This window comes from Peromyscus leucopus, chromosome 4 (assembly GCF_004664715.2).
Source record: "Peromyscus leucopus breed LL Stock chromosome 4, UCI_PerLeu_2.1, whole genome shotgun sequence".
In the NCBI taxonomy this organism is placed as follows: Eukaryota; Metazoa; Chordata; class Mammalia; order Rodentia; family Cricetidae; genus Peromyscus; species Peromyscus leucopus.
Window position 1 is genome coordinate 53,823,180 of NC_051066.1, and position 18,892 is coordinate 53,842,071.

Below are 18,892 nucleotides of genomic sequence, written 5' to 3' on the forward strand. Positions count from 1 at the left end.
ACCAATAAACTAGTACGCAGGGACCTGCATGATTCTTAAGAAGAAAGGCTTGCATTTCTCCCAGACAGTCATTGTATGTAACAGCCAGTCTTCTGCTGCCTATATTCAACCACAGAGGGAAAAGCTATCTGCACTGAATGTGTACATACATAGGTGTCTTTGTCAGCAACTCCCACACAACACAGTGGTCACACTATTTATATACTGCTTACATTCTATCAGGCCACAAGTGATCTGAAGATGCTCGGGAGGGAGTGCCGATATTTCTTTGGTTATATGCAAACTTGATCTTATCTTAGGTAAAGAACTTGAGCACACACAGGTTTTGGCCTCTGCATGGGGGAGGGGTATCCTGGAATTCTCCATGGAAACTGAGACAGGAGTTTATTTTTCAGGCAAATGCTTGCAATAGAATTTTTGTTTTGGCAAAATGGTCAAAAATACTTTCTAGATGGGACACACTGGAACTTCAGGTGACTTGAAGATATTAGTATATTTATAGGACTTAGGAAGAGTATTAGAAAAACTAGTTTTAAGAGCTGAGAGAAGGCAATTTCTTCTTTCATGTATGTTCAGTGGTGACAGGTACCTTGGATGAGTGGCGTTTCTGGCTCTACAGGAATATCTTCAAAGGTGTTCATTTCGGGAGGCATTTCTTTCATAGCTTCTGATGCTTCGAAGATATTAGTATTAGAGTCAGAGGTTAAAAGGGCTGGTGGCGACATTAATCCCATAAAGTGAGCTGAAGTGATTTCTGTTGCTACTAGGGGTCCTTTGAGGATTTGAGGAGGTGTGGACTCATGAGGAGAGGAACTAAGTCTTGTCCCTTTTGTTTATTACTTCTCAGCTTCCTACCATCTACCCAAAAGGGACTTTGAGGGGACAAGCAAAAGATTCTAGACAGAGAAAAAAAGTCAAATTATTTGGATACTCTTAAAATTATAGAATATCATGTATAACATGAAGGGTTTGTGATCCTAAAAGCTTTCTTAAACTTCTTGAATTTTGATTTGTCTAAAAATACTTAAAGTGAAAAAAAAAAAAACAACATATAATGCTTGAAAAATCTAGGCTATGGGAGGAGCAAGAAAGTATTCAGGAGAGAATACCAGTACGAACTGGAATTACTCAGTCTTGGCTCTAAGATGATATTACAAGTAAATCAACTTCACATCAAGTCATGGTTGTCTATAAAGCCATTTTTATGACATTCAAGTCTTACTTGAAGTCAGTTTTATGTTCATATGCTTGTTCTGGACATGAGTTTAGTATGAAAGTATTTCTGACAACTGATAGCATGCATGATGATATGTACTGGACTTTGAATTCCATGGAAGGTTGAATTACTATCATCATGTGGTACACGACCAATCAAGAACCTCCGTCACCTGATGTCACTGATCCCTGCTTCAGAGGGGCGTGTGTGAAGCCGAGCTCAATTTAGCTGCCGAGTTATGCATGCCATAAAGCTTTGCTGTTGATGGTTTTTTAGCTAGTCTGGCTTTTATTATTATTTTTTAAGTAATAGCCATTTTCCATTAAAGAATATATCTGAGTCACATTTGAACATCAAAGATTTCATGCTTTCTCTTTAGTTCTTATAGATAAACTGTAAATTCTTTCATGTGTGTGAGTTTAAGGTTTCCTTCTAAATGGTTCACTGTACATACTCAGTTGGTTAAGCATATTCCTTGGGGATCCATTTCTTTGGCAACCACTGGGGTTTTGAAGAGATTAGTATGTTCACACATGTTATTCACAACTATAATTGAGATAAGAAACTTGATTTTCTCCTGGCTTGTACCTGTTGGACGAAGAGTTTTTCTTCTTTGGGTTGCAGGAATTTGTTTCTCTGGAATCGTATCTTTGATGATCTCAAGGTCTTTAAAGATATTAGTTTTCAAGAAAATATAATTAAGAAAAGGCAAAAACAATCACGTGATGCACAAAGATAGCTAGGTATAAAACAGACTTTAAGTCAGAATTTTTATTCTAACAGTCTGTCTTTGTACACTGTACAGATGGGTCTTGACTTGTTTGGGGCAAGTCATAGATAGTCCCTTGTCTTGGGCATTTTCGAGAGATGCTTTAAAGATATTAGTATTTTAGAGGTTGGGACAATACACATAAAACACTGAACATTTGACAAGCACAAACTGGAAGGTTTTCTTGTTTAGAGTCTCATGACAAGAGTTTGTACCTTTAGATGAGGGAGGTTCAGGAATTTCAAGGCTAGCCTCACGTGACTTCAGCTCTGGAAACACTTCTCGGGTTGTATCAGGCTCTTTAAAGATATTAGTAGGTTTACAATTAGAAATTGTAAAAACAAAACAAAACAAAAGAGTGAATTATATACCATGCAGTTTTGGAATCTTAAAGTGAAAGATAATCATCTATGTTTTGAAGCACTTGAAATATACCTTTGAGTGCCAGGGTTTCCTTCTTTTTACGAATGGTCACGTATGTTTTCTCTTCTGTAACAACTGTTTGAGGTGGAGCAGGCACTTAAAAGATATGAGTACACTTATATTATGAATGGTGAAGAAAAAGATTACGTTTCTAAAGAGAGCCCCCAAATAAATTCCATTCAGATCGAGTTGATGGTGCTAGATACCTTTTGCTACTTTGAGTCTTGCCTTCTGAGGATGAGTCACAAGTTCTTCTTCTATGACCGTTTCTTCAGATGCTTCATAAACTTTAAAGATATTAGTGTGTATGTAACTACAAGTGTTCCAAGACAGATGGAGGACAGTATTAAGAAATACATGACACACTATATACACATTCATCACCCAAGTTCACAGTGGTACATGGACACAAATTAGTGACAAGCATCAATTGAGTAGGAATGAGCCTCCTTCCTAGTTTTAGGATGAAGGATGCTCAGAATTTCTTCATGATTATGATAACAAAATTGAGGAATTTACCAGACAGGGACTATATTTTTTTTTCATTTTACCTTAAGAAAGCTATTAGTAATGTCATATTGGTGTCATTTTAAATTCATATGCACATTAAGAATAGGGGTGATGTTGAGTATGGAAAATCTACTTTCTATATTCAACCTACTGGGATCATGTGGTCCTTTGCATTTCTAGGTACATACTTGCTGAGAGCTGCTGGCAGCAATGGCTTTACCAGAGTCACAGGATTATACAGCAGGTGACAACTAGTAATTAACAGGTTGACCCACCAGACCCACTTGATGGGGAGCCCCACCTGGCAAGGCCATGGAGTTACTGACTGTTAATGACCAGTTGCTCCTGTCTGTGACTTTCTCATTGCCACCTCTTACCTCCCTAAATAGAACAGCTGTGGAGTTCTTTCTACAGCCCATTGGTAGTGTGTTTTACATCTGTGGGCACACATACTGCTATGGATGGTCAGGAAGATGATTTCTGCTTAGGTTGTGTAATTCTGATAATACTAGAATATTTTTCATAATTGACACAGGAAAATAACAGTAGTATCAGTCACAAAGACAGCTAATTTTATATTTCAGAACAAATTCAAAACAGACTAGCTGCCCTTGCAGAAAATACAGAAAGACTAGTTCCATGTGTTTGTTGCTGAATCAAGGTCAGAACTGAAGCAAATTTGGTAAACATAACCCTCTGCAGTAATTCTCTTTCTGCGTGTACCCCTACCGATCAAGGTTCAGCTCACTAAATTTCAGTGTCGTTCTCTGTCTGGTAAAGAGCTATGTGCATGGCCAAACGTTACTCACTAGCCCGTCAGTGGGACCTTCCTAGCCTGAGAAAAACTGTGTGACTTACCACACAGTTATGTCTTATGAGAATAGGTCTGGTCCTGGAAATGTAACATACAATTGTCCAGAGTTTGGCTGTTGAGAGTAGTGAGTGTGTGAATGTGTGTAGGTGTGTGTGCTAAGTGAGGGATGTAGCTGAGTGGGCAGAGAGAAATGCAACATATAATTGTCCACAGTTGGGCAGAGAAGAAGTGTGAGAGTAAGATGAGAGAGTGAGTGAGTGAGTGAATGAATGAATGAGTAAAGAGTGAATGAATGATGCAGTAGTGTGTGAAGGACTGCAACAGAGTAGAGAAATATATCTCTATATAAAGAGATATGAGGTGGGCTGTGTAGAGCTATGTATGGAGCTGCTGTGTTAGGAGGAGTGCGTGTGTGTTAGAATGTGTGTAAAGAGCTGTGCAGTGAGGGAGGGAGTGTGTGTGAGTGTGTGTTAGAGTGTGTGTGGGGTTGCAGAGAGAGCTGAGGAGAGAACATGAGGAGCTAGGCAGGAGAGCGAGCAAGAGAGATTTTCAGAGAGGATTTTTTTTCAAATTGAAGTAAAAGAGAAAGTTACCATCAGAAAGCGTGTGTGTTTCCTTATTTACATGACACATAGACAGAAACCTATTTCTAAAGACCCTCAGACAAAAAAGTTTCCTAAAGCCCTCGCTACTCTGAGGTCTTCCATTCACAACTCTGGAGCAGTTCTCAGAAGCTAGCTCCCCATGGACGGTGTTACATACTTATTTATATTTTAAAATCAAATTTAATTTATGGCTTCATGGGGCTGGAGAGATGGCTCAGAGGTTAAGAGCACTGACTGCTCTTCCAGAGGTCATGAGTTCAATTCCCAGCAACCACATGGTGGCTCACAACTATCTGTAACAAGATCGGGTGCCCTCTTCTGGCCTGCAGTCATACATGCTGTATACATAATAAATAAATAAATCTTTTTAAAAAATTGTGGCTTCAGAGTGTACTAAAAATATGAAACAATGCAGAGATTAGAAGCCAAAAAGAAAAGAGATGAGGCTACAATACTTGAAGGGAAATGTGAGTGATGAAATGTATGGGAGGAAAGCTTATGAGAAGAATAAATGATTTTTCCAGCCATTAGAAAGGAGCACTGTCTGGTAACAATAACCAGTTTTAAGGATAGAACAGGGAGGAGGAAGTGATCATATACATTAATCCCAAACTACTGTAAAATGAGTTTTAATGAGGAGTTTTCCAGATTGAAAAAAAAAAAAGGAAGATTATGTTGACTGTTAGCATGTATACATTCAGAATACTGAATCGCTCAAAACACTTCACTATTTAGGTTCTCTTACTATTTAAATTATTTAGGAAAGAAAAAAAAAGCCTTGCTAATTCTCTTAGGGCTTTAGTGGTCTTTTAAATTTGTGATCATTTAACCAGCACTGTCCAAATCCTATTTATTACCATGAAGAGTAAAACAATAACATTGAACTCTTTTGATTTTGCAAAACCCAATTATAATAATAATCATAGAGTTAAAGTAAGTTTCCTCATGGTGTGAGAAATATAAATTGCTGCAAGGTGAAGAGATGTTTGTACACAGGACAGGTTAGGAAATTTAATGGGACACATGACTTTTCTAAAGTTGGATAATGTTGTAAGCACAGGACAGTTTAGTTTTTAAATTGATGAAGAAAAGTAAGTTCTCTCAGGCTAACGGACATTCAGCTGACTTAATTTTAGTCAACATTTTTATCATGCATGGCTTTGATAAGATATTAGTATATTTGCATTTTAATGCTGTGTAGACAGACAGATTGGATTCAGAACACAGCTTGTATGCACTCACTGTATATCTCTGTGTCTTCAGGAAGAACAACAGGTAATTTTTCTTCTTGAATAATTTTCTTAGGCACCTCAGGAACTTTAAAGATATTAGTATACTAATTACTATTAACAACATATGTAGGATATTAAGAATATAAAAATTTAAACCACAAAGATTTGATGAACACTTGTTCATTCTATACAATAGACACACAACCACAGAGTCACTTCACATTAGGGTTAGCATCAGTGTGTACCTTTAGGCGGTGGAACTTCAGGCTTTTTAGGAACAGCTTCACGGACTTTTTCTTCTGGAGTGATTTTCTTAGGTACTTCAGGTGCTTTAAAGATATTTATTTGTCTTATTTTCAAGATCATTGAAATTAAGTATAAAATATCAAGAGTAAAGGGGCGGAATGTATTAAGTAGAATGGCCAAAATGTTAAGTCAGTGTGCTCTGTGTTTCTCAACTGCCTTGCTGACAATTCATATTAGAGATACCTCATTCTTGGGGGTCAGTAGTGTTTTCTGTTGTTAACTTATTTCCCATACCATGAGGCAGAGAGTCCAGTGTCAACTCCGTAGGGAAGAAGAGCTGAGAGACCAATGTTGTTTCATTACTGAATAATAAGAGGGTCAAAATAAGAAGGGCCTTTAGGCTGTTAATATTTTTCCCATCTTGTGGTCCTGGGGGAAGAGTGGTCTTGCCCTCCTTTGTGGAAAGTGATTCACAGGGATTTGCTGCTGATGGGAATCAGCAGAGGCAGGTACCTTTAGGTGGTGGGGCCTTGGGTTCTTCAGGAACACGGACCTTTTCTTCAACAACCACTTTCTTGGTCACCTCAGGTACTTTAAAGACAGCAGGGATAATTTCCTTTACTTTTACATACTCAAAAATATCTTAGCAGGCAGAATATAAGAGATATATAATGAAAGCAGAACAGAGTCACATCACAAAATAGAGACACACACAAGACGGCACTTACAGAGTTGACTTTTGACAACAAGGATGAACACAAAAGGCCATGAACCTCCCCCCAAGTTAGCTCAACAAAAACTTGACATGAACAACCGACCACACACCTGCAACTGCTGCTCTCTCTGCTCCTTTTGGCAGGAAAATTGCAACTTACACTTCAGTGCTGACTTTCTTATATACTCATTGACTTTAAAGATAGAACCTCAAATCATGTATTAGAGTAAAGAGGCTGATGAAAATGAATAAAGGAGGGGCACTGCCACATATTTATGATGTACTTATAACTAACAGCTTAATACGATTAATAATAAATAGGGAAATGGAGGTTGGTCAATAAGAATATTGGTGAACATATAAAAAACCAGCATCAAAGGATGCCCAGTAGGTGCTTGAGTTTGGCTGTTTGTTTTAGGACAACAGTGACATCTATGTTTGTAGACCTGTCTTTGGGCTTTTGGTCACTTTAAAGATATTAATTATTCTGACATTCATCTAATACTAAACACAGAAGAAAACCACCAAGCAGAACACAAACTTGTAAAGCAACCAAGGAGCAACTGAACACAGTTGTGTGAGTATCATTGTGCCATGAAATACCTTTAGCTGGTGGCTCTTTCCGAGGAACAACTTTAAAAGGTGGTTTTTTTGGAGGGATGACTTTCTCAGATACCTCAGGTCCTTCAAAGATATTAGTGTTTTTGTTTAGAATAGACCCATAAAATACTATGAAGCACTACTTATATTTAAGTTGCACAATGAAGGCTTATAAAAGAGTTTATGTTTTTTTGAATTTATACTATGCCTGTTTCAAGAAAGCTGTGATTTTGTTGTTTATACAATATATTGCTATATAAAACAAACATATTACACACACATTCATTTAGGCATGGTCTGGAGGAGTCCTGAAGACTATGTATGTACACTATGTTTTGTCCTTAGAATTTACTAGAATTTGGGTACCATGACCAATGCTTCATTTACTTCATTATTTCTTTAATGAAGATAACCATAAAATGGCAAAAGCTTTCAATATGTAATTACTAGTTAGCACATAGGTAACTCAAATGTGAACAAGGCAATGGTTGCTTTGATGAGAATATAAATTCCTCAGTGAACTGACAAGTATGTCACTGAATGGATGGCACCTATTATGTTGGTACCTGTGATAATCATGTAATGCTTGCTAGGCTATAAAAAGAATCCACACATTCATATAGTGGTGCATGGAGGATGGAAATATGTCAGTATCACACATACTTCTCCTGTCTGTGAAAATTAACTACTCCATGTGGTTAATCTCTACACCTTATCAGTTTCTGAATTAAACAGCTTACACTCATGCCTAAAGCAGTTCATGGGGCTAGCGTTCTGAACTGATCATGCAAGGTGCTTTGGAAACAAAGTTGGTAAGAGAAAGATATAACAAACTGTATTATCTGCAGAATCCCCTATACCTTTTTTAGGTGGAATTTTGGGTTTTTCATAGACTTCCACTTCTTCAGCCTCTAAAAACTCAATGACCCTGTGGACCTCTTCAACTTTGTGCTCTTCTTGGAATCTGCGTTCTTCCACTCTGATGAACTCCTCCACCTCATGGAACTCCTCTTCTTCAAAGTATTCCTTGACCTCGTGGAATTCCTCTTCTTCAAAAGCCTCTTCTACCTTTGCCTCCACGAGTTCTAACTCTATTCTTTCTTGGACTATTTCCTCTTGCTCGTAGGCAACTGATATTTTTTCTTCAAAAACAGCTCTCCCTGAAAGAGCATCTACTTTAAGAGATTTGTTTTTTCAATCACAGAATGAAACAGACATCAATTCGAAATGTAAGAAAAATGACTAAAAGAAACCTTCCATGAAAGGACAAGAAGAGCAAAGGATTTTCCCAAAATACCTTTAGCGGGGGAACAGCTTCCTTTTTGGGCACAGGGACTTTCTTTTCGGGGATTCTCTTTTCTGGAACTTTCTTTTCTGGGACTTTCTTTTCTGGAACTTTCTTTGGTATTTCAGGCACTTTAAAGGATAGAGTTTTAATATTTAAGACCACCAAGAATAAGCTCGGACATTGGACATCAAAAATAAGACACATGGACATAAAACAGACAGCTTAGTGAAGAATGGTTAAAGGAGTTCAGGTTTAAAGGAGAAAGTGTACCTTTGGCTGGCGGTGCCTCTTTTCTCTGGGCAGGAGCAGGAACTTTTTCTTCAGGAATTTTCTTTGTCACTTTAAAGATATTAGGTGCCTTAGTTAGATGACAATGCTCAATAACACACATGAATGAAAACATCAGAAACAAGTTATGTCATCAGTGTGTCTAAGAAGTCGATCTGTGCTGTTGGACAAGTATTTTACAGGTAATAGGGATACTTTCCCAAACACTCACTTGTGCATATAGTGTCATTAGAAGCCAACATATGCCCTCTAAGAAGCTTTACTATTTTTAAAACAGCAGATGTTACCAACACCAGGCCTAATTTTACTACTTTAAATTTTTGAAGAATTTTTCAAACTGATGATTATCCTAGATAATTTGGACCCTGACTTAGGCCTTAGGCACTATTTTATTTGCAAAGAAGTCTGTTGTAATAATGGGAGTATGCCACAATTGCTAAAGATGTTATCTGGAACATTGATTGAACTAAGAAGCAATGAAAAAGGACAAGTTTATAACCTCAAATTCCCAGGTTAAATTATGGTAAAAAAGGATGTGAGGCTCTTTAAAGTTATTGTCCAAGTATCAGAATCGAGTGTTTTTTCCTGTATAAAATAGTATATATAGTGAATAATATTATAAAGCGTAATGAAAAGTTTAGTTATATAATGGAATGAAGTCTAGGAATAGAATGAGGGTAGGAAAGAGGAATTATTATCATAATTTTTAAATATAGAGAGATCATGGTAAGGCATCAAAATTTCCAGCTATTTAAAGTTAGAGACTTCTAAAACAATCGACACAGCGTACACCTGTGGATCCATCACTTCCCATTTGGTACTATAGGAAATCTAAGGACATGATGAGGGACATTTTTAATTGCCCTTAGTCAGTTTGCTATGACAGTTGCTTTAAGGAAGAATTGCAAGAAGATAAAGAGCTTCTTAGAAAGAAGATCAGTGGGGTGGGGCAAGTTACAGAATTCCCCGGGGTTTGCTATACCTTTAGTGGGGGGCGCCTCTGCCTTCTTGGGGACAGGAGTGGGTGCTGCAGGCACTGCCTTCTGAGCCACTTCAGGCACTTAAAAGATATTTATGGGCATGGTGAAAATAAATCACGTGCAATAAACAAAAAACACACAATTATCAAAATATAAACCAAACAACACAAAACATTGATATTAGCAACCCAAATGATAATACTACCCGTAGGGCAGGACTCTTAGAAACTCTTAAAAACACGACATAAACTATGCAAAGATTTCAATGCCTTCAGGGATGATTCAAGAATTATTCTCAAAAGTGAATGCTTTCACCACACAAATAAATTGTTTTTAAGCATTTGAACTGAAAGCCAAGCTGAGGATTGTAATCTAGGAGGAAGGATTAAAGTGTGGTATCAGAAACCATTTCCCTCACTCATAGTCAGATTGCCAGTGAAGGCTGCGAAGTTAGAGAAGGACAGGGCCACCACGCTTCAGCTACTGGGAGTGAGTACTCTCCAGGGCCCATTGGCATGGTACAAGAAAAGTGTAGGGGTTAGGGCTAGACAGCTCTGGGATCTGAAGCAGCAAGGGTTTGGAAGAGGCAACTCATGGACGTGGCTGTACCTCTAGGGGGCACCACCACCACTTCCTCTTCCTCCTCTTCTTCCACCACCTCCTCTTCCTCTATGATAGGTTCCTCTGGGATCTCTTCGGGGGTGGGTTCTTCCACTTCCTCATACACTTGAAACAGATTATTTTGTAAATGATTTTTAATAAATCCTTGGAATGTTAGATTGAAATTATACATTTAACAAATTATTCAGTCTTCTAAGTGTTCACAAACACTCACTGATCTGGAAAAAAAATCTGCTGAATCTTTAAAATATGTTAGGCACTTTCTAATACTGGAACTGGAAGGGACCCTAGAGGATTTAGTTGGAATTATTATTTTTAGTGAGGTGGAAAGATTTTAGAGTCAAGCAATTATTTAGGAATAGAAGCCAGGTTTTCTGCACCAGTTACACAGGTTTATCTCAGGTTGTTCTGGGAAAAGCTTATTTCATCACTACTACTGCAGGCCTTGGGTGAGACATTCCCTATAGTATTCACACATGAAAGATAAAACATTGACATTTCACAGAATTAGTGAGTGAGAGAAGAATAAAGAGGTTAGTGGGTTCGTTTCTACTTTTCAACGAAATATGTCACAAATCAACAGGCTAACCAGGCAAAATTGAGAATCAACCAGAATGAGCTGGCCTGCCCAATTCCTTCTAGGCAAGCACCACTTCCTGTAAGAGCTAAAAGGTCTATTTTTCTAGAGTGAAATGTACATTATCTCCTCCAAATATGAGATAATGGTAAGACAAAGATGATTAGAAATGGTGTTTTCTTAGGAAGTCATCTACCTTCAGCCGGAGGAACTTCCTCTTCTTTAGGGGGTATGATCCATCTTTCTTCCACCTTCTTAGGTACCTCAGGGGCTTAAAAGACATTGACTGTTTTAGGCACTTAAAACTCAAGAGCTAAAGAAGATTCCTAAAGACCAAACTTCACATTCCCAGCCCAAGAGAGTAAACGGCACAGCACACAGAGGTCGGTGAACAATGACGCGTCACAGTTAAGAAGTGAATGAAGAGGCTTGTGACATCATGAGACTATCTTTGGTAGCTGGATTCTGTCCTTTTTTTTTAAAGGAAGAATTACAGGTACTTGGTCACTTCTGGCTCTTCAAAGATACATGACATCTGTCATTTTAATTTTCAGAAATAACAAAGAGAGGAGAAAGAAGGCAAAAAATATACTCACACAAAGTGAAAATGGACAGAATACCAACATGCGCACAACAGAGGTACAGTGACCAGCGTCAGTGACAGACCAGAGAACGAAAACATGCATGCTGACACATCCTATGTGGACGACACTTCAGGACAACAATGGCACAGCCAGTATCATGTACCTTTGGCAGGAGGAGCCACGGCCTTCTTAAGGCTGGGGGGAGGCAACTTCTTTTCTGGTTCAGGTTTCTTAGGAACCACGGGAACTTTAAAGACAGTTTGAAATTTCAGTCTCACAAACACAAGGACAATGCACACAACGACAACAGAAGGTACTTTCACAAATACTGAACAAGACATTTTGACTTGATGGGTAAAAGGAAAGATGTCTGATGTTCTTGGGAATGCAAGAACATTAGCGGTAATGTACCTTTGGTGGGAGGAGCCTCCTCTTTCTTGGGAACAACTACTTTCTTCTCTGGTACTTTCTTCTTGACCTCAGGCACTTTAAAGACACCATTTCATGATAAGAATGTATTTTGAAGAGCAAGAAAGAAAGCAAGAAGTCTATACACACAGAAAACCATCATGCAACATTCACTCAGAAGAGGGACAGAATGCAAGCCGCAGCCCAACAGGAGATGACTGAGATTTTCAGGGAGAGGAATTAGCAAATGGCTGGTTATCTGAGGCCAGATACTATCATTTTATTTACTTAAATTTCACTAAGAACTTAGTTAAAAATTATCTGAAAATATCATGTGATTATACAGCCTGGTAGAAACATTATACTTATTTAAAATTTTGCCATCATGGCTTTTTCAGGAAATATTATTGTAATTTAAGGTATGAATATGCTTCCTAGGTATTATACCATGATCTGATCTGTGAATTTAAATATTAATTCTTTCATTCAATGACATAATAATATACCTTGTCTTATTTTATCTTTATAATAATATTAGAATCCACTGGGATTTGTTAGTATCCCTACTTTATGAAAGAGCCACTAAGGCTCAGATTGGCTAAAGGACTCTTTCAGAGAAGGACAGCAATAAGCAAAGTTGAGGTTAAAATCAAAACTTGTCATGCTCCCATTTATATATCTGTTTTGAAAGACATAAACTATTACTCAATGTTTTGACATAAGTAGTGGTTTGACATAAACTGTTACTCAGTGTTATGATGAATACATCATTTTTTTTCTTTTCAGCCTTGTGTCACCAAGGCACTTATCACAAATGAGTGAAGGATGAAATTTATCAATATGAATTTATGGAATTTTAGGTAAAAATCTTCCTATAGATAATTTAGATGTTCAGAAAAACTATATGAAACATTATATGGTTTAATAAAATTATAGCAAGTGAAGCAGACATTTTATAGTTGTATGATAATACTGCCTTTAACCTTTCATGTAAAAAAATACTATATGAAAAACATCTAATAGAAAGAAATGGCTATCAGTGTCCTGATCAGTTTTAGAAGTAAAATTTGGCTGTCTATTTTACAAGTGTATTTTTTTTTCTGAGACCCATCTGATAAAGCTATGGTAAGGGTTGTGTGTTCACTCTGGAGAGGGGTTATACCTTTGGGAGGTGGTGGAGGCTCCACTTTTTTAGGAACAGGAACAGGGACTTTCTTCTCAGGTACAGTTTTCTTTGGCACTTAAAAACATTTCATTTAAAGACATTAAGAACCACATATAATATTGAATCTATAACAAAAGACATCTGAGGATAGGACCACAAACAAACATCAACTAGAATTAAGGAATGAAGACAGTTTACAATAGACAGACATACAAAGCAGGTGACAGTAGGTAAGATGAAGGTGTGTCTAGGATGTTTTCTAAGACTTTGATGACAACCCAGTAAAGTAGCAAAGATAACATTTAGAAATGAATAAAAACATGGGAAGGCAGAAGTCAACATAAAAAGTCTTGATTCCAAGAACTGCTCTACCTGGTGCAGGTCTTGGCACCTCAGGTTTAATTTCTGGAAGAACTTCCTCTTCCTCAGGTAGAACTTCCTCTTCCTCAGGTAGAACTTCTTCTACCTCAGGTAGAACTTCCTCTTCCTCTTGTGGAACTTCCTCCTCCTCTGGTGGAACTTCCTCTTCCTCAGGTAGAACTTCCTCTTCCTCAGAAGGAATTTCCTCTTCAGGAGCAATGTATTCTTCAAATGGAGATTCTTCTTCCCGAGGAAGAGCCACAGGAACTGAGACTACTTCCCGTTTCTTTGGCACTTTAAAGATATTTATTCAATCGTACAAATTCCATGTTTATGTAAAATATTCACGATAACAAGACAACATGAAAAGCAAATATTCTTTGACCACACTCATCACCAACGTACAAGTGTCAAGCAAACACAATCAGTGAGACTGTACAACACCCATTCCATTCCCTTTGTGCCCTGGTCCTGCCCAAGACAATGTACCTTTGGGGGGTGGAGCTTCCATTTTTTTCAGTACAGGTGTTGGTTTCTTTTCTTCTGGGATGAGCTTCTTGGGCACCTCTGGCACTTTAAAGACATCGTTTGTCTTTAAGAATGTGTCCTTTCACAGCGTTTTTACCATAGACATGGTAAAGGCTCACACAATATAAAGACATTTTATTTTTAGCATGACACTTTCACAGACGTAGTTAGTACAGGGACATTTTCTTATGAATGAACACTAATGTGAGATCTGTCCCCATGCATATAAATGATGAAATAATACCTTTCTCAGGCACTGGCACCTTCTTCTCAGGCACTGGCACCTTCTTCTCAGGCACTGGCACCTTCTTCTCAGGCACTGGCACCTTCTTCTCAGGCACTGGTACCTTCTTCTCAGGCACTGGCACCTTCTCAGGCACTGGCACCTTCTTCTCAGGCACAGGCTTCTTGGGCACTTCTGGCACTTTAAAGAAATGATTTAGGGAAAGTTTTATACAATACAAAAACATTGAGCTCAAGCATAGTATGGAAAGGATTAAGATAAGGCAATAAAATCACAATGAAGAAATCCCAAGCAGCATTTTATTTTAAAAACAAAAATCTGTTTTTGTAAAGAGATGCTATCAAAGTGGTGCTTAAATATCACCTAAAAACATATTATTGAGCCAGTTATGTATTTTACTTTCATATAAATCTAAAATTGTTTGCCCCTGCAAATTCATATACCTTTGGCTGGTGGCGCTTCCACCTTTTTGGGAACAGGTGCAGGTGGTTTTTCCTCTGGGACAGGCTTCTTGGGCACTTCCGGAACTTAGAAGACAGTAAACAAGGTCAATATCACATTTTTCCCATCACAGAGGATTCTAGCGATTTAGGGACAAGTGAATCATCACAGATGTGTCAACCATTTCACTTTAAGACAGAAACTAATACTAACCACAAAACAAGACATGTTAGACATGCAGGAGAGTTACGGTAAGAACCACCAAATGAACGCAGACCTTTGACAAAGACAGAACAAAAGGCTTGGTAATCCGTCTTGGCCATTTTAACAGTGTGAATTGATTTTTCACCAAGAATTTCCCACTAAAGAAGGCGCAAGGGTTAAACAGAAGCATGCTTCCATGGCCACATTCAGAGATGACTATATGGCACTGACTTCTGTGACCAGCTGGGTGCTTCTTGTTCTGGTGTTAATGTTATTAACATTGCCATGGGGCAGCGATGACTATGGCTCCCCAAATTACACCACACAGGTCAATGGCTGCAGTATGAGCTGTACCTTTGGTGGGTGGAGCCTTCTCCTTTTTAGGAATAGGCACAGGAACTTTTTCCTCTGGCTTCTTGGGTATCTCAGGCACTTTAAAGACATTGTTTATGGTTAAGTTCTGACTATAAGGAGCAACATCCACATAAAGCACATGGAATGTTTTAGCAGCACACACAGAGATTGTGGTAGCAAGAGGAGAGGGAGCCATCTGAAGACAGATGAAGTCTTCTATGTGCATATTGTGTGAGTGGTGTATACCTTTTGCTGGTGGCACTTCCTTCTTTTTGGGAACAGGAACAGGTTTTTTCTCTTCTGGAACAGGTTTCTTGGGTACCTCAGGCACTTTAAAGATAGCAATAAGATTTGAAAACATCGTAGAAGATATAAAATGTGAAAAGCACACACAGGTATCAAATTAGCATCTAAAAAGGTCCTAGGCATCAGTGCCCAAACCCCCAGGCCTGGACTAAGCCAGACTCCCAAACTCCGATTTGCTGCTTCCCTTCTATTAACAGGAACCATCATCTACCTTTGACTGGTGCCACTGGAATCTCTTCTTCCTCGGCTATGAGCTCCTCCTCTTCATGAAGGTACTCTTCTTCTTCACGGATGTATTCCTCTTCATGAACGTACTCCTCTTCGTGGATGTATTCTTCTTCATGAACATATTCCTCCTCATGGATGTACTCCTCCTCTTCCTCTACAATATATTCTTCTTCGTGGGTTTCCACCTCCTCTTTGAAGGCAACAACCTCTTCTCGTTCTGGTTTTTTAGGCACTCCTGGCACTTTAAAGATAGTATCTTTGAGTTGGATATTTTCCAATTGCTCAATAAAATTAAGATATTTTCAGAGTCCAGACCCACTTATAGCAAAAGAAAGGATAGGTTTTATCTTTCCCACAGAATAACTTCATACACAGAACTGAACATGAATTCAACAGCAAAGAAGTTGAACAACACATTAGAACAAGTGATATGAGGTACCTCTAATAGCTGCCGCCACTTCCTTTTTAGGGACAGGTACTTTTGCCTCTGGGACAACTTTCTTGGGCTTCATGGGCACTTGAAATATTAAGTATAAGGGAATTTTAAAGTCAGAAACAGGATGTTTAATGATTTCTAGCTTTCTTGTACTTTAAATAGACAGAATAATCTTGTATCTCTCTCTAATAGAATATATAACTTTCTCTATAGAAACTTTCTAGTTTTTTTTTTTTTTTTTTTTTTTTTGTGGGAAGGATTCTGAATCTCACAACAAAGTAAACCTATAGAATTACTCAAGCAAGTTTGCAGTAGCAGAGCTAAATTGGAACTGATGTTTTTCTCATATGCTTCTGCTTACAGGAGACACCCTAAAAAGGCCAAATTTACTGCTGGATTAACATGGTTCCTAAGAGTGCAAGGAAGTTGCTTAACATAAAGGAAGAAAACCTGGATACTGAATTAGCTTTTTAAAAAATTCTTCAAAATGATTTTAGAATAAATAGTTACCAATTGTCAGTGAATAATAGCGTATCATTATATCAATTTAACTGTATTAGGAATATGCTAAATGGTCACTGCATTCAAATAAAAATATTCTATTGGATGGTATCATAGTCACGGGGCAATGAGCAGCCACTATATACAAGGCTGTAGAAATATTTTGAAATAATCTTTGCGGTGACTCTGGAGTCAGGTAACACGAGACAGACAAAAGGCCACATCCTGGGAAGAGGTGGTTATACCTTTGGCAGCTGGTTCAGCCACCTGCTGCTTTTCACGTTTGGTAATTGAAATTTGTATTTTTTCTTCAACAACTTTCTTTGGTTCTTCGGGAGCTTTAAAGATAATGATTATGGAAGAATATTATAACGAATCTCATGAATATCATAGAATAAACAACAAAGCACAAAGACCTGGCACATAAGACATGGAACCAGACAATATACTTAGTAAAAGCAAAGAAGGACAGACAGACAGTGTGGTGAGTCTAGGTCGACATGGTTACAGACAGAGGTGACAATATGGCTTGGGGCAGTTATGGCTCCATCATGTACCTTTGGGTGGCAGAGGTTTGAGTTTCTTTTGAATAGACAGAGGTGCTTTTTCTTCAGGAACAGCTTTCTTTAGCACTTTAAAAGACCAATGAAGAGTTTTACAAACGCAAACTAGATTTTTGATCATGAGAACAAAATGTTAAGAAATATGGTGCACACCACATAACAGTCCCCTGCTCCCCCGCCCACACAATTTATACACATTCACTTCAACTCATATCCACAGTGGACAGACAGAGAAAACAAAAGATTTTGTAACCGATAATGTTCTCACTCTACCTTTTGGAGGTGGGGCCTTGGGTTTGGCAGGTACTGGTTCTTGGGCAGGTTTCGCTGGAATAGGCTTCTTGGGTTCTTTAAAAGCATATACAAAGTAGTTAGTGTTAGACTGTTGGGCACATTTCAAAACCAATCCTTAAATGGAATCAATGAATTGAAAGAATTGATCTTTTCTGTTCACAGTGCAAGCACCGCCTCTAGAATAAGCATTAGAGGTCCAAGTAGAATAGGCTGTAGGTGCCCTAAGGAAGCTAACATTCTCTTTCCTTAACTGGTGTTTAATGCCATCAATGCGAGTGTGCAGAGTTATCTCAAAGAAACCAAGAAAAACCTGAAGTGGAAGTATATGGATTCATTTCAAAATTCTAATCAGAATTTATTCATGTGTGTATATTATTTATTTTATAGTAAAGAAAGTGTCTAGAGTCAGCACTATATGAGCACACACACTGTCTTCATCAGGTTAAAAAGGATGCTTTGTCTTTATTGGCAGTTAGTGTCAGATTTTGAAGCTCAGAGCCCTGTGGGTGTGAAGCCTAACAGTAACCTTAAGATTTATAGAGCTATGTTCCCTTCCTGAAGTGATTTAAAATGTTGAATTTACTAGGTGACACAAAGTTCTTTTACCTCGACTATCATTCCATCTTAATGGGATCTATACATACTTAACATGGCCATACCTGGGACATATTCTTCCTGTTCTTTATACTCCTCATAATGTTCAAGCTCACGCTCTGCGTATTCTTCATACTGGTCATATTCTTCTGTGGGTTCATACTCCTCATATTCCTTATACTCCTCCTCATAGTCTTCATAATCGTCATACTCTTCTCGGTGTTCTAAGACAGTTTCTTCTTCTCTGGTGTAAGACCATTTCTTCTCTTCTGTTACAGTTACTTCTGGAATAATATCAATACCAGGCAGTATTTTATTTGAGGCCTATTTAATGATAATGTATTTTGAGTCCATTCCTTTATGACTGTCTCCCACACTGGCTATGGGTGACCGTGATTATCTTTTGATGGTAAAAGTATCATAACATGTACACTGACTAATCGTGATGTCACATGTTCAAGTCTTTGACTCCAGTCATCAGTAAGCGAGGACAGGAGAGGGGATAAATTGGCAGCTAGCAGACAAAGAGACACATGGCTTCATGCTTTGTACAATTGAGTCAAAGCGCAAATACCTTTAGTGGGTCGGGGTTCTCGCTTTGGAACTTCGATGGACACCTTTTCTTCTTTCACAGCTCTTTTTCTGACTTCAGTCACTTTAAAAGAGTAATTATTAAAAGTAAATCCCAAGAGTCTGGAAATAATTGTGTTTTTAAGAGAACTTTTGCATGAAAAATCCAAGAACAAAACCTAACATGATGTGCCTATAAACTTTCACTGAAATTGCAAGAAAAAAAAA

General features: G+C 38.1%; 1 protein-coding gene across 1 annotated transcript in view; it reads right to left on the reverse strand.

Annotated features, from left to right (window-relative positions):
* Ttn (titin) overlaps positions 1–18,892 on the reverse strand; it is a 274,219-nt gene that overhangs the window by 131,941 nt on the left and 123,386 nt on the right. The window contains 30 exon segments of the mRNA XM_037204900.1: positions 590–673; positions 1,805–1,882; positions 2,201–2,284; positions 2,421–2,504; positions 2,615–2,695; positions 5,580–5,654; positions 5,815–5,898; positions 6,329–6,406; positions 7,134–7,214; positions 7,991–8,292; positions 8,429–8,510; positions 8,689–8,757; positions 9,689–9,766; positions 10,296–10,412; positions 11,081–11,155; positions 11,880–11,954; positions 13,039–13,116; positions 13,414–13,695; positions 13,891–13,974; positions 14,174–14,353; positions 14,617–14,700; positions 15,173–15,250; positions 15,419–15,502; positions 15,690–15,947; positions 16,146–16,223; positions 16,889–16,981; positions 17,201–17,275; positions 17,480–17,554; positions 18,160–18,378; positions 18,669–18,749. Coding sequence (XP_037060795.1) covers positions 590–673; positions 1,805–1,882; positions 2,201–2,284; positions 2,421–2,504; positions 2,615–2,695; positions 5,580–5,654; positions 5,815–5,898; positions 6,329–6,406; positions 7,134–7,214; positions 7,991–8,292; positions 8,429–8,510; positions 8,689–8,757; positions 9,689–9,766; positions 10,296–10,412; positions 11,081–11,155; positions 11,880–11,954; positions 13,039–13,116; positions 13,414–13,695; positions 13,891–13,974; positions 14,174–14,353; positions 14,617–14,700; positions 15,173–15,250; positions 15,419–15,502; positions 15,690–15,947; positions 16,146–16,223; positions 16,889–16,981; positions 17,201–17,275; positions 17,480–17,554; positions 18,160–18,378; positions 18,669–18,749 — 3,276 coding nt within the window.